This window comes from Sciurus vulgaris (genome assembly GCF_902686455.1).
Source record: "Sciurus vulgaris genome assembly, chromosome: 3".
NCBI lineage: Eukaryota > Metazoa > Chordata > Mammalia > Rodentia > Sciuridae > Sciurus > Sciurus vulgaris.
This window is the reverse complement of record NC_136463.1, coordinates 99,605,534-99,621,170: the sequence shown is the minus strand read 5'-3', so window position 1 is coordinate 99,621,170 and position 15,637 is coordinate 99,605,534. Positions and strand designations below refer to the sequence as shown.

At 36.3% G+C, this 15,637-nt stretch overlaps 2 protein-coding genes across 2 annotated transcripts in view; both read left to right on the top strand.

Moving 5' to 3' along the window:
- The window catches only part of ZEB2 (zinc finger E-box binding homeobox 2), a 153,203-nt gene that overhangs the window by 106,893 nt on the left and 30,673 nt on the right, over positions 1-15,637 (top strand).
- The window catches only part of LOC306658566 (zinc finger E-box-binding homeobox 2-like), a 10,984-nt gene continuing 2,926 nt past the window's right edge, over positions 7,580-15,637 (top strand). Inside the window, exons 1-2 of the mRNA XM_079135715.1 lie at positions 7,580-9,182; positions 10,645-10,825. Of these exons, the coding sequence (XP_078991841.1) occupies positions 9,141-9,182; positions 10,645-10,825 (223 nt within the window). The 5' untranslated portion in view covers positions 7,580-9,140. The remainder of the gene's footprint in view (positions 9,183-10,644; positions 10,826-15,637) is intronic.

Here is a 15,637-nt window from a genome sequence, read left to right as displayed (position 1 = left end):
TTTCAAGATCACAGCACTTAGGATTGTTAGCACTTAGTTTCATAGTCTACAAAGTGCAATTCTCCCCATTTTTCTTTCATTTGACCTCACCTATCTATCCATAGTTTCCTGTCTTTTTAGAATTCTAGTACGCCCTGCTTTGGTGAATATCACCAATAATCCATTAAATTTGGAAATTCTAAACCAGAGGGAAGTATTTAGCACCTCTCACCTTGGAAAACTCAATCCTTCCCCAAGTCTTAGGGATTTTACTTTTTATTATCACTCAAATCCATCTACTTCTCTTCATCTTCATCACCAATCACTTAGCCTTTACAGTTTGCCTGGCTTAGGGCAGGAGCCTCCCTACTAATTTCCCAGAATCTACTTTTCTCTTCCACTCCCTTTCATACTGTAGCCAAAGTTGTCATTTAAAACCTGGGCTTGGGTGTTGCATACCTGTTAACCCGAGCTACTTGGGAAAACTGAGGCAGGAGGATAGCAAGTGCAAGGTCAGCCTCAGCAAGTTAGTGAGATCCTGTCTCAAAATAAAGTAATATAAAAAGGGCCAGGGATATTGCTCAGTGGTAGAGCACCCCTGGGTTCAATACCCAATACTGAAAAAAAAAAAGCAAATAGCCACAATTTTATCTAAACATCCTCTTTGCGTAATACCTTTCAAGGCTTCCCATGTCTCTTAGAATAAAAGTCCAAATCCTTAACAGGGCCATTGCCCATTGCAAGGTCTAATTCCAGCTGGCTTCTCCACCCTTGCATCCTGAGGCTCCACTTTCACTCTGCACACCAGCATGTCCTTTTAGATCCTGAAATGTCCATGCTCCTTGCAGTCACCACAATCTTGCATATGCCGCTTTCCTAGTTTCCCAAGTGAGTAACTTCATGCTTTCTCCATTTATGCTCTTTCCTCATCTCCTAGACCCCACCAGATTCCTCTTGCTTCTTTTTATACCTCCATACAACCTTTTTTTTTTTTTTTTTTTTTTTTTTTGCGGTGCTGGGAATTTGAACCCAGGGCCTTGTGCTTGTGAAGCAAGCACTCTACCAACGGAGCTATATCCCCAGCCCTACATACAACTTTTATAATATCTCTTCAAGTTTAATGTATTTATTTTCAAGATGATGTCAGTTGTATTGATTTTTTTTTCATGGCTTCCAGAAAGGATAAGACTAAACATGTTCTTTGTTTACCAGAGCAACACACAATACCTATCATTTACTAGGCATTCAGTTAAGGACACGTTGAATTAGTCTGTTCTTCCTATCTAAAATCCACAAGTTCATGACAATTAAAGTGAAAAAAAATTGACTTGTCTATTCAAACATCACCCTACCATACTTGTCAAGGAGAATTAGTATGGCAAATACATTAATATTGTTTAGGGCAGAGAAAGTAAGGGGAAGACTCTAGTGGAACCAAGGTAAACTGCTCTCAAAAACTAATAGTAAGATTCTACCATTTATTTTAATAACAAAGCACTTTTTTCACCTATAAGTGTTAGAGAATAATGTAATAGCTACTCCTCCAAGTCTGTATTATGAATAAAAAATTTATCTAAGATATTTATGCCACACTAATTTCAGGAACACACTTAGAGGTTTCAAATATACAATGTCTTATGACACAAGTTGCTAAAATTGGTTTACAACTATAATTCATTTCATGGGAATGGAGTCATAATTGCAAAAGTTAAAACCAAATCAAAATCACACAGCAGTATTGCCAGCTTCTTAACTCCCTCTGTTACTTTTTATTTTATTTTTATCAGCTGTGAGCTTAATTTTATTTTCAGCAGCTTAAAATACTGAGCTGAAGATTCAAATTTTAGGGAAAGGTAAACTACCACATTCTGTGATTTGTTTAAAAGAAAGTCCACATTATTATCTCTCTAGGAATATCTGTCCTTTCACATCTGTCTCAGACTATGTACTCCCGGCTGTCTGTGATATTCAGAGGGTGGAGGGTTAAAAGCTTATATTTAGCAACCGGATGGATCTGTGGTTAGGGATGTTTAGTGGACAATAAAAAATTAAATATACTTTTCTTAAAAGAAAAGGAAGTTTTATATAGACCACTAAAGTAGCTTTGGGCTTATATTATCTCTCATGTTTATGGATCTTAGAATGTCATGGAAAAAAGATCTTAGATCTTTTAAGTTTTACTAAAAACATCTTAAATTTTCTTTCATTTTTTTGTGAATTATGCAGACTAGTATTCTAAGAAGAAAAAAATAAACTGTGCTTATTTAACTTAAAGCAAAGTATCCTCTTTTGTATATATAATAAGCATGTAATCAGTAACTGGTCATCTTCTGTACTTCTTACAAATAAACCAGGTATTTGTGGTCTTATTGCAAGTCAGCATTTGCTACCAACAACCATGTAGATGAACTTGGGCTCTGAGGAAGAAGGCCCTGAAAAGATACTTTTCTTTTTATGATTTCAGTTAAGAATGCAAATTGCACATCAGACTTTGAGGAATACTTTGCCAAAAGAAAACTGGAGGAACGCGATGGCCATGCAGTCAGCATCGAGGAGTACCTTCAGCGCAGTGACACAGCCATTATTTACCCAGAAGCCCCTGAGGAGCTGTCTCGCCTTGGCACGCCAGAGGCCAATGGGCAAGAAGAAAATGGTGAGGCTGTAATTCATTTTTAGCCACTACACTGACCTCTGCAGCTGTTACAATTACAAATGCACTACATGCCTGGGTGTTTACCTTAAAATTTGAAGAACAGCTGCAGAGGCATGGAATTTCATGAGCAAAGATTAGAACTGTAATTTTAGGGTATTGTGAAATTTTTTTGTCAGCAAATTTGTGTCATTTGTACATCCAATAAAGAACAAGAACAATTAGAGCCCATTTCTAAGAGATAAAAATATCTAAATGTATTCCTATCTTTCTGAAATATTTTACTTTTGAGGGAAAAAAAAGTTTAGAAACACTGACCCTCACCTTTTGTTCTTCTCTACTGACACCTGAAAAGCTCCTTCACACTGAGGAGAATTTCTGAGTAATATGTGGCTACAGCTCTCATAGAAGCTGTCAGTCACCTAAAAAGAATTTCCTCATTTATCAGCTGTTTAAATCCCCACTCCACCCCCCAAAAAAAAGCTTAAGTAATTAATTAATTTTCAAGCGCAGTGTGAGCTGATTCCGACAAGTCTGTCCTGGGTGTGCAAGGGGACTGGTGTGCGAGGAGGCCGGGTGCAATGATGGCACTCTGGTGGAGCAGATTGCAGTGATTCCTGTCATACCATCCCGGGCAGTCAGCCCATTAGCTGCCATTGATTTACTGACCTTTTGGCCCGCTTCTCTCTCTCTCGTCTCTCGGCTACAGACCTGCCACCTGGAACTCCAGATGCTTTTGCCCAACTGCTGACCTGCCCCTACTGCGACCGGGGCTACAAGCGCTTGACATCACTGAAGGAGCACATCAAGTACCGCCACGAGAAGAATGAGGAGAACTTTTCCTGCCCTCTTTGTAGCTACACGTTTGCCTACCGCACCCAGCTCGAGCGGCATATGGTGACGCACAAGCCAGGGACAGATCAGGTGGGGGGTTGGTTTTAAGTGATTTCTTTCTATAATAACCCCTTAGAGAAACGATATTGCTTTGATTGGCAATCATTATTAATTTTTCATGGCATTTTGAAGATGCAGATCTTTTAATGGTAATAGCTTTAATTGAGGTCTAAATGATTTTTTGATGGTCTCTTCTAATATGATTTAATAGTCTTATGTTCACGATCGAATGAGTGTGTTAATTTCTAATTTAGAAATTTTATTTGCACTTTAACTTGACTTTAGTTTCATTTTTATGTTCCACAAAAAGTGAATGAAATTGTAGCATTTTAATTATACATTATTAAACATCTCAGCAATTTTAATTCCATTTTTCACCTAGTTTTACTTAGAATTTTTTTAATATAGGATCTAAGTCATAGTAAAACAAGTGTTTCTTTTATTTGTCATATAACACTTTCAATCACTTGGAATATTTTTACAAGTTGCTACTAGTTTATGAAATCTGTTTTAAGCAAGATAAAAAGGTATATAGTATATATGTGTATATAAATAATAATTGGAATAATACTAAAATGTTGGGTGCACATTTTAAATGATCCCTTCTTGATGAGCACATTGGTAGCTAGACATGTTAGAATGTCTGCTTCTTTTGACTTACTTTTCTTAAAAATAAGAATTCTGTTTTGCACAGGTAATCATAGCTTCTTAAATCCTTAAAATGACTGAATAGGATTGATTCACAGCATCCCTTAAATGTTTCAGCAAAATTGCTCTTTCTTTCCTCCTGGGAGAACTGACTCTGCAAATTGATATTATGATGTGTTCAGATGGTAACACAAGTGGTGTATCATAAGTCACAATAACTGGCCCTACAGAACTAGAATTGCCCTATATAAGCTTGATACCATATCTGTTTTAAAAATGATTAAACATGATATTCTACATAAAATTCTTATTTTTCCTTATGTACTTTATGTTCTTTGAATAAGGAAAATAGGAATCAGCAAACACAATCAAACAATGATGATAAAGCTACATTATGGAATTTTACTATTTTAGCAGTACAGCTCATGTAAATCATTCCATTTACATCTGATTGGGCTTGTCACCTGAATGTTTTTCAAAGCTCAGTTATAAAAAATAATATGTTTGCATAGTTTCACTTATGTAACAGTCTATCTTTCCTTGCCTCTGTGCACAAAACTACAGGGAAAAAAAGGTGGGGGGAGGTCTAGATATTTATCTAGCATAACTGCTTTAAATTTCACATGCAGAAGTGTGATTGTGTTGGCGCATTATGAATGGTAGCTTTGGTGTTGAAAAGTCCCCTCATTTGCTCATGGCATTTACAATTAGTAAATTAAAATGATTGTATCATATTAACAGTGGCACAACTAAAGTTTATAGTAGTCCTCTGAGGGCTGTGGGGGGAGACAAAGCAGCTGTTGCTGTTTGTTTATGCAACTCAGCAACATATGAGCGCTGGTCCCTCAATGGCGCTCGGCGGGCTGGGCTCCGCTTGATCTTTGAAGGTTGCTGCTGTTTGAACAAACCTCCCTGTGTCCCATGTAACACCATCTGTCTCACTAGGAATGTGGGAAGATTCAGCACACCCTAGCAGTTGTCATACCGTTTCTGTGCTGTCTTTTTGCAAAAGGCTTTTGTGTCATTGCTGCTTGAAAAAGGCTGACCTCCTACCTTGAGCATCCAGAGTAGATGACTGTATTTTTTTTTTTCCAGAATTCTAAGTCACATTGCTTCTTTCCCCCCTTGTTCAAAAGGTCAGCTGTGTTTGATTATATCTTTACTGCTTTTAACTTGTCTTTTCAGCAAACTTTTTTCTTTTGGTCTCTACTCCTTTGCACACTACCTAAAAGGAAAATGAAAAGCCGTTGAAGTCTTTCCTACTAGCTTGTGATAAAACTGCTCAAACAGTTATAACACAAGATGTTGTCCCTTACGTTTAATAATGAATCAAATCTGATAGGCAACACGTCAGGAAAACAGGGTTTACATGTGCTCCCAGCACAATGAATGGAATATTTAAACATGCTTACCATGTCACAAAAGTATTTATAGTCCACATTTTTTTGTTGTTGATGTTTGTGAGTTTTTGATGTGGGGATTTTATTTACTTATTGCTCTTCTTTAAATTTTAGATTGCTTCAGTATAAGATAAACTTCTAAGCTGATTCAGAAAATTCAATAATATTTTGTTTTAGTTTGTGAGGCTTTCTTTTTTTTTTTTTTTTTCTCCTTTCCCTATTTTTTTAGACTATTCAGAATTATTAGGGAACTATTCATTTTTTTCTCCTCAACAAAATTGTTGCATTCTAGCAAGGAATCTTTAGATTTTAGATCTTGCAGTAAACACAAAGAAACACAAACATCTTTACAATTATACCTTCTCAAGGGTCAAAGAAACAGATGACAGAAATAATTGTAAACCAAGTGTTTGGATGAGCATGTGAAAGCACTTTTTTTATTTGTTCCAATTTTATTACCAACATTATCACTTTTATTGCAACTCTGAAAGACTGGGCAGATAAATAAGCATGCACTCAAACCTTTTGGCCTGTCTGAAAAATAGAGGCCTATTAAAAATATTCGTAACAAATTTTCTTTGTTCCTCCTGCAAAAAACTGATATCAGTCTTTCTCCTTTTATAGCACCAAATGCTAACCCAAGGAGCAGGTAATCGTAAGTTCAAGTGCACGGAGTGCGGCAAGGCCTTCAAGTATAAACACCATCTGAAAGAACACCTGCGAATTCACAGCGGTGAGTAGCAGAGGTGCCTGCGCTCACATTTGCATTGTGTTTAATAAGAGAAATTTTAAAATATTGCTTAAAATTTACACAGACCTGTTTGTAGCTTTTTGGAACCACCCATTTATTTAATCAACTATATGTGCCTTCATGAGACTTATGGGACCACCCATAACCTGTCTTATATAAAAAAAGGAATGCTTATTCTTCTTAAAAATTACAAAAGCTTTGATTTATTACTAAATATAGAGGTTCTTTTTTGTCCTTTTAAAATTCTTTCTCCAGATTAAGTATTTCTAACCTGAAGAATCTCAGCTTGCAAACTCTGAAGGCCATTCATTTTGATACCTAACATGAAAGAAAAAGTGAAGAATTTTGGATAACAGCTTGTATATGATAAATGCTCCTTGATTCCTGAGAGCTGTGTATCACAGAACCATATCCTACCACTGAGATTTCTTCTTTATAACTAGTTTGATAGCTCTGCCAAGCATTTATTACCAAATTGGATGCTATTCAAAGAACTAGTTGGATTGGTAGAATCAATGGAATCTCCACAGAGTTGATTAAAGCCATGGCTACACTTCCCTTTAAATACTGTGACATCTTTATTGTGCTATTGACCACACATTAATCTGACACTCTGTTCAAATAGGAGGCTGCCGATGGCAAGACAAGATTTGGGATCTTAGCAGAAAAAGGCCTAGATAGCCTTCACCTTCCACTGCTAACATCTTGAATTATGTCGTCCAAGGGTAGATAAAGCCCAGAAGCGCTTATGGTCACATAATTCTAATCTAAGCACTAGAATGTAGAGGAACCCCCATTGTGTTCCTTTCATTTGGTTTCACAGATTCTTGTCTCAGCAGACAACTGCGATTGTTACCTCATCAAGGAAATGTAATGTTAATTTTAATTATCATTTTAGGTGAAAAACCTTACGAGTGCCCAAACTGCAAGAAACGCTTCTCCCATTCGGGTTCCTACAGTTCACACATCAGCAGCAAGAAATGCATTGGTTTAATCTCAGTAAATGGCCGAATGAGAAATAATATCAAGACGGGTTCTTCCCCTAATTCTGTTTCTTCTTCTCCTACTAATTCAGCCATTACTCAGTTAAGAAACAAGTTGGAGAATGGAAAACCACTTAGTATGTCTGAACAAACGGGCTTACTTAAAATTAAAACAGAACCACTAGACTTCAATGACTATAAAGTTCTTATGGCCACACACGGGTTTAGTGGCACTAGTCCCTTTATGAATGGTGGCTTGGAGCCACCAGCCCTTTAGGAGTTCATCCGTCTGCTCAGAGTCCAATGCAGCACTTAGGTGTAGGGATGGAAGCCCCTTTACTTGGATTTCCCACAATGAATAGTAATTTAAGCGAGGTACAAAAGGTCTCCAGATTGGGACAATACGGTTTCCAGACAAAAAAATTGGACTGCAAGGCTGAAGAGATTTCAAAGTTGAAAGGTTATCACATGAAGGACCCATGTTCTCAACCTGAGGAACAAGGAGTTACTTCTCCTAATATTCCACCTGTCGGTCTTCAGTAGTGAGTCATAATGGTGCCACTAAAAGTATTATTGACTATACATTAGAAACAGTCAATGAGCCAAAGCTTGCCTCCAGAGCTTGACTACTGACTCAAGGAGACAGATCAGTAATATAAAGAAAGAGAAGCTACGTACTTTAATAGATTTGGTCACCGATGATAAAATGATTGAGAACCACAACATATCCACTCCATTTTCATGCCAGTTCTGTAAAGAAAGTTTTCCTGGCCCCATTCCTTGCATCAGCATGAACGTTACCTTTGTAAGATGAATGAAGAGATCAAGGCAGTCCTGCAACCTCTGAGAACATAGTCCCCAACAAAGCTGGAGTAATTTGTTGATAATAAAGCCCTCCTCTTGTCATCTGTACTTTCTGAGAAAGGACTGACAAGCCCCATCAACCCATACAAGGACCACATGTCTGTACTCAAAGCATACTATGCTATGAACATGGAACCCAACTCTGATGAACTGCTGAAAATTTTCCATTGCTGTGGCCTTCCTCAGGAATTTGTGAAGGAATGTTTGAGCAACGAAAAGTCTACCAGTATTCAAATTCCAGGTCACCATCACTGGAAAGGAACTCCAAGCCGTTAGCTCCCAATAGTAACCCCCCACAAAAGACTCTTTACTACCCAGGTCTCCCGTCAAGCCTATGGACTCCATAACATCACCATCTATAGCAGAACTCCACAACAGTGTGACGAATTGTGATCCTCCTCTCAGGCTAACGAAATCTTCTCATTTTACCAATATTAAACCAGTTGAAAAATTGGACACTCAAGGAGTAACACTCCTTCTCCCTTAAATCTTTCTCCACGTCTTCTAAAAACTCCCACAGTAGTTCATACACTCCAAACAGCTTCTCTTCTGAGGAGCTCCAGGCTGAGCCTTTGGACTTGTCATTACCAAAACAAATGAAGGAACCCAAAAGTATTATAGCCACAAAGGAACAAAACAAAGCTAGTAGCATAAATTTAGACCATAACAGTGTTTTCTTCATCATCTGAAAACTCAGATGAGCCTCTGAACTTGACTTTTATCAAGAAGGAGTTTTCAAATTCAAATAACCTGGACAACAAAAGCACTAACCCAGTGTTCGGCATGAACCCATTCAGTGCCAACCTTTATATACAGCCCTTCCACCACAAAGCGCATTTCCCCCTGCACTTTCATGCCGCCAGTCCAGACCAGTATCCCTGGGCTACGACCATACCCAGGGCTGGATCAGATGAGCTTCCTACCACATATGGCCTATACCTACCCCAACTGGAGCAGCTACCTTTGCTGAGATGCAGCAAAGGAGAAAGTACCAGCGGAAGCAAGGATTTCAGGTACTGAGACAAGACATGTTCTTTTTGCTCTGAAGAAAGAAAATGAAAATTATAGTTGGACTAGGGATGTAGATCAGTGGTAGAGCTCTTATCTACTAGGTGTGATGCCCTAGGTTTGATCCCATGCACCACAGACATTAAAAAATTAGTAGATTATGTGCACAAAGGAAAAAATCTCAGTGAAAAATATCAGTAGAAATAGGAGAGACTTAAAAAAAAAAAAAAGTGAAACCTAAAACTGAGTGGGCTAGAAAGCAAATAGATGAAACAGTAAACACAGTGCTCTGTAAGCACATTGCTTTTTTATAAACTTTTTTACTTTTTTTTTTTTTTTTTGAGATTTATTTAGATGACTCACCTGCTTTTACAAATGTACATGGATAACAATACTTGGAAGGACTTACCCTAGGTCCTAAAAGTTAAGTAAACACTCACATTCTTTTAAAGATGTTTGCAACTTGTAAGTAACATATAAATAAATTTGACATATAGCATATTATAATGAGTATTTTGAAGAGCATTTAAAAATATTTTGTACATTCCACATGACTTCTTACCTATTCTTCAAACTACTGAATAATTATGGATTTTCAAATACAAAAGCAGGTACGTTTTAGCATTATGCAATCTAATCCCTGTTTGCAAAACAAGAGCGTAAGTGGCAGTACACCTCTGTACAGCTTGTTCCAGTATTCCAATTTACAGTACATCTGCCCTCTTTGTAAATGTATTTAAGCCTATTAATCTTCTCTAATATTAATTAGTGCAAACGTAGTCGAAGAAACTGAACTGTGGGCTAGCAAATGGAAATGTATGTTATCATGCAAGTTTGCACTCCTTTGGATCAAGACAAAATAAATATCAAGAAATTTAATAATTTACTGATCCACATTCATTATTGCTCAATGCTGAAGGCTGTTTTAACATAGATAGAACATTGATAAAAGTGTTATTAATATTCCCTATTTCAATTAGAAAATTAAATATAAAAATATAGCTTGAGGCTTTTAGTTGGTAGACAGTACATTTAAATAGATTGCATATAATAACATTTTTGTACCTAAATATAAAATTCAATTAAAATGGAGTTTCTACAGCTACAGATCATTTCTAAAGTAAAGCATGCTGGAAAATTTACAAATGCTGATGGTGAGTGTTCACCCATGAATATTTCCTGCATAAAAAAGAAGGATTTTTTAAAAAATATATGTTTTTTTCCACCTTCAGGGTTGACCATTTCTGTCCTTGAAAAATAGTAAGCTCTACCATCGAGGGCGGAGAAGGTTGATATTTTTCTGAAGTGTGAGGCTTCATATATTGTTCAGGCAAAGTAACTTCTTTAAAAACGAGATCGATAATAGCGAACATTTTTTAGGTTCTCCAAATGTCAGCGTATGCAGAGTTGTTTGTGTGTAAACACAAAGAGAAAAAGACTGTGTTGAACTATGTGATTATATCACAGGGAGAATTGCTTGATGGAGCACAAGACTACATGTCAGGCCTAGATGACATGACAGACTCCGATTCCTGTCTGTCTCGAAAGAAGATCAAGAAGACAGAGAGTGGCATGTATGCTGTGACTTATGTGACAAGGACATTCCAGAAAAGCAGTTCCCTTCTGCGACATAAATATGAACACACAGGTATGAGTGACTTTGACTAGCTAGTTAGAGCTTCCCGGCTGCTGTACATTTCATAATATTTAATGAGTACACTTGTGCAACATAAGATGTAGCATATGCTGATACCTTCAACAAGGAAGAAATAATGCTTTTGCCTAAATCAGTAGGACTTTGTTTGTGCCTGTTTATTGGATCATTCATGTGTTTATGAGTGTGCTTGTCTTCATATCTTTCAGTTAATCTGTAAAACAAATTTACAAATCATGGCAAAGGAATATTTAAATGGCCAGGGCAATGACATGACATGGATCGTCAGGCTAGTTATTGAAAATATTTTCAAACTCTGAAACTGTGATGAACATTTGTATGTAAAAATATAATAATAAATCTAGTGAATGATGTATTAGTTTTGTCATCCAAACATCAAGTAAGCCACAGTTTGAGGGTGATTTCGTTTGATTCTTATAAATTGACCACATCTGGAATTAACTAAAAGTTAGTATCCTCATAAGAGAAAAGTAAAAGACCAAATGAATTACTGCATCTACCTATATTTGGAAGACTAAACTATGCTTTCTAAATTTCATTAGTTTATTTTCAATTCATGCATCACTAATCAGGAACAATTACTTACAAAAGTGTTGACAGGGACGGACAGGACAACAGCCTAGTTCGTCCCTATGAGTAAAGAGATAGTTGGTGCAATATTATTTCCCCCAGTCCATGATCTGATTTGCCAGCTCTGCGGCTGAGCTCCCCCTCTGTTTCCGCCTTCCCTCCCCCTCTTCCCACCCAGTACAGAACACTCAGCCTCCTCCCACTCCCTAACCCATCTCCACTTCTTCTCTGCTAGAAATTTGCATCTTGTACTGGCCATGGAAGAGGAAAGAAAGAGTGTAAGATCTCAATCAAGTTATTGGAAAGGGAAAAAAAGAGAGGGGGAAATGTTGAAAAACATCTCACTTTAAACCAGGAAGTCTGCCAGCAAGCATTTTAATATGGAGGGGGAAAAATCAACCTAAAATTAATGCTTTGGGGAAAAAAGTGATAAGACAAAAAAAAAAAAAAAAAAAAAAGAACAGGACTGTGAGTAGTTCCTGTTATATTTTAACTGCCTACATACATGGTCCTGTTTGGAAGTTGAGAACTGTCCTTAGGACACACTTGTACTCATCAGCAAAAGGAGCCAAAATCAGGCTGAGAGTTTCAGCAAAGGTAGATAAGTTCAGTCAATTAAATGTTGAGGGTATTTGTGAGGAGCACAAAGTTGATAAATAACTGCTCTTACAACAACCAATCCAGTTTTCTTTTTCTCCATTGGTCTGATATTCCTTGTTATTATTTTTAAAGTTCAACTAATGATACGTTAGAGACAACCCAATTGATAGCAAATCCAAACAGCTTTAATACTCATGTAATATGTATAAAATGTCAAAAGTTTCTTACATTTGTCTTTATCATAGATATTTTCTTTAGTACCAATCCTATTTAAGCATTTACAGAGTAAAGATATTTTCATACCTAAATTTACTTTCATATTTTAATCAACCTCAAATATATTTTGTATTTCCTTGTTCAGCTGCAATAGGCACTTCACTAAAGGCATCTTTCGTTCTCTGATTGGCTTATTATATGACCCTATGCAAACTCTATCATTTACTACATGGTGAGTGTAAACTTTTATTTTAGTGGGCTATCATACATATTGACATCTAGTCAATATAATTCATTTCTATAAAGTAGATATTCTGTAAGTCCATAGGTATATAGATAGTTGAGAGACCCAAAAGTTGACAAACAAATAATGAATTAATCTGGAAAATAAACTATTTTAAAAAGTAAAATGTTCTAGTTCTTTAAGATGTGAGATCTGTTGCCAGAAACAGTACCTAGCAACAGGATGCTAACCATCCAATGGTTTCTCTAAACTGTGATTAATTATCCTTCTGTTTGGCTTCCCAGCTTGTCAAGTTTCCAGTGTGTTAGCTTTTTGGTCTCTTGGCCAAACATCTCATGACATTACTACTGTCAGTGTATTAGGTTCGCATGCAAGTGAAGTTTCTTCAAGAATTTTCTATCACAAGGAGTATATTGTAGAAATACAGTCCATGTTCCCGTCCTAACTGGGCCCCACCAGCCTTTGTTTTTGTTTATTAATCACTAGTAATTTTTCAGAGTGAATTAATATGAATATTAGAAGTGAGAACGCTCTCGGTTTGATTGATTCTTAGTTTGGGAAATGAAATTGAATTGTCATTTGATTTTTATGTGTTGATTATGAATGTGTCATTGATAAAGTGTGTTTGTTATATCTGTCCATGATGTTCACATATAGAATCTTTTAAATAAAAGGATACTATGGGCTACTTATTCTTAGAACCTGTGCTCTTTTGCCTCAGTCTATTTTAATTTATTTCCTAGGCAGATACCAAAGTCATATATATTGCTTAATCTTTCTTACCAATGGCTTATTGCTTGCTTTCTTTATTGGGATCCTGGACTGGGTCAGAGGAAGGAAAAACTATGTAAATGTTGAATTCAGTAGGATTAATTGTCACAAACAAGGACTGTAAAATAAAAACCTGGAACTACTGTTAGGCACTGTCAAGAACTCATTTTATTCCACTAAAATTTAATCTGACATTCATTGAGTGCTTTATCTGGTGAGACACTATGGTAGGTGCTTTTAAACCCATCTAATTTAGAAAGTAATTAAAAATTGTTTCTAATTTTGAGTAAAGTCTAAGTTTTAAGTAAATTACTAGTCAATTCTGTATCTCAGTTATATGATAATTTTTTCATACCACAACCTTTCTCTCTTATTCTTAACTTCAGTTATCATTCTAACTGTGAAACGAAGCATAAACCTAGATATTAGAGGAAAAACCACCCTACCTTTAAAAAAGTTTCGATTCACCCAGTATCAATTTTGGATGTTTTTCTGAATCTTGCTCATTTGGGAAATTTAATTCTAGGACATCTATTTTTGATCAGGTAAACCAATCAAACAAGTTAAAAAGAGATGAATGTCCAAGTCAGTTCCTATTTAAATTGAATTTATTAAAGACTTAATAGTGACACTTCAGGAGATTAGTAGACTATTTAGTGTAAGGTACATGCAAAACTCGTACCTATTCCAAGTTGTACTTTGTATGGCATCATAGCTGAACATTTTTTTTTCTTTCAGTACATCAGTTCATAATACCGAATTAATTTATTTCTATTATAAGAATTTTATTGAATGAATTTTCTGAAAATTGTCTGTCACCATAGGATAGTGATATGATGGAACGCAGGTTTAGCAGGCATCTCCCGGCCCTTTCTAACAGATCTTGAACTTGTACTCATTGGTGAGTGCTTGTTCTCTCTCAAGACACTGCTCTGTGGTTTTTTTCTTGGAAAAGAGAGCCATGTCGATTGTAAAGTTTCATTCAAAATTATTCACACATTCTCTTCCATGAAGTGACCTAACAGGTTGACCTTTTGTGCTCTGAGCTCATGAGACATTAATTATCCAAAAGAAGTTGCAGGGCAATTTTGCCCATACACGGTATTGCAACTAAAGCACCAACTAATTTTTCATATATGATTTCTTTTCTCTTCCATTCAGATTATTCCTTCCATGTACTCTGCCCCTGATGCATGCATCTTGCTAAAATCTGGGAAATTATTGAATATGTAGTAATGAATAAGAATAAAATGGTCTAATATTAACTGAGTGCTTACTATGAAATCCTTGTGCTGCATATTGTACATCGATTGTCTCCTTTATTCCTATGGCCACCGCACAAGTTAGGTCCCCAAAATATCTTCCTTTCCCTGCAAGATCCTGATTCTCAGAGGTTAGCAGACCTGAGACCTCACTACACCAGTTGTAAAAGATGGATTTGAACCCAATCAGATTCAGAACACATGCTCCCCTGTTGCATACTGTGCCATCCAATCCCAAAGGATGAATTAGCTTAGTGCTACAGAAACATCTTATCCTTTCTCCCAGAAGTATCATTTCTTTAAAAATACAAGTAGACACAGGAGAGACCAAATTCATAACATAGCAACTGAAGTTTCCTGGAAGGCAGAAAAACCTCTTTTTCCCCCCAAAATACTTCTACTTCCTGTTAATTAGCCTTCCCACCATGGTGGTCTTGTCAAGTAGAAAAGCATGCTATCTCTCCAGACTCTTGGCACTCCATTAGAATTATCTGTTATCCAGTTTACGTCATGCAAAACATCTTTAACAAAAGTTAAAGAGTGTTACCTGTGGGGTTTGAATTAGATTTGTTTTCTTCAGATTATTACCTGCCTTGAAATATGTTAGCACAATTTTTAAAAATTTCCAATACAGCAGTAAATGGTCACCAAAAAAAAATAGCTTTTCAATTTTTTTCTTCCAGGTAAATAACTTCTTCCTACTTAAATATTATCTCTTACACATCAATTATCACTAAATCGATATCTGACATTCCAGTAAAATAAGGATCATTAATGAAACAACATATAGCGGTCTACAGCATTTCTAAATAGTGGCAAGCCCGGAGGCATCAATAACATTATTAAAGATATTCGATCACTAATCGAGATTATTTATCCCATATAACTGAATACCTGAAGTGTGTAGAAGGGGTTCCTAATCTTATAATATGACACTTAGCAAATGAAAAATGGGGTTAAATCTACTAATGCTGGTTTTTAATTTAATTTGCTAAATGCATGTTTGTATTAGGAAATATAAGCACACAGCTTCATGTATGATACAATAGTGTTCTACTGACACTTTTCTGACTTAACCTCTGGAGCATCAGGCTGATTTTTTTTTTTTTTTTTTTTTTTTTT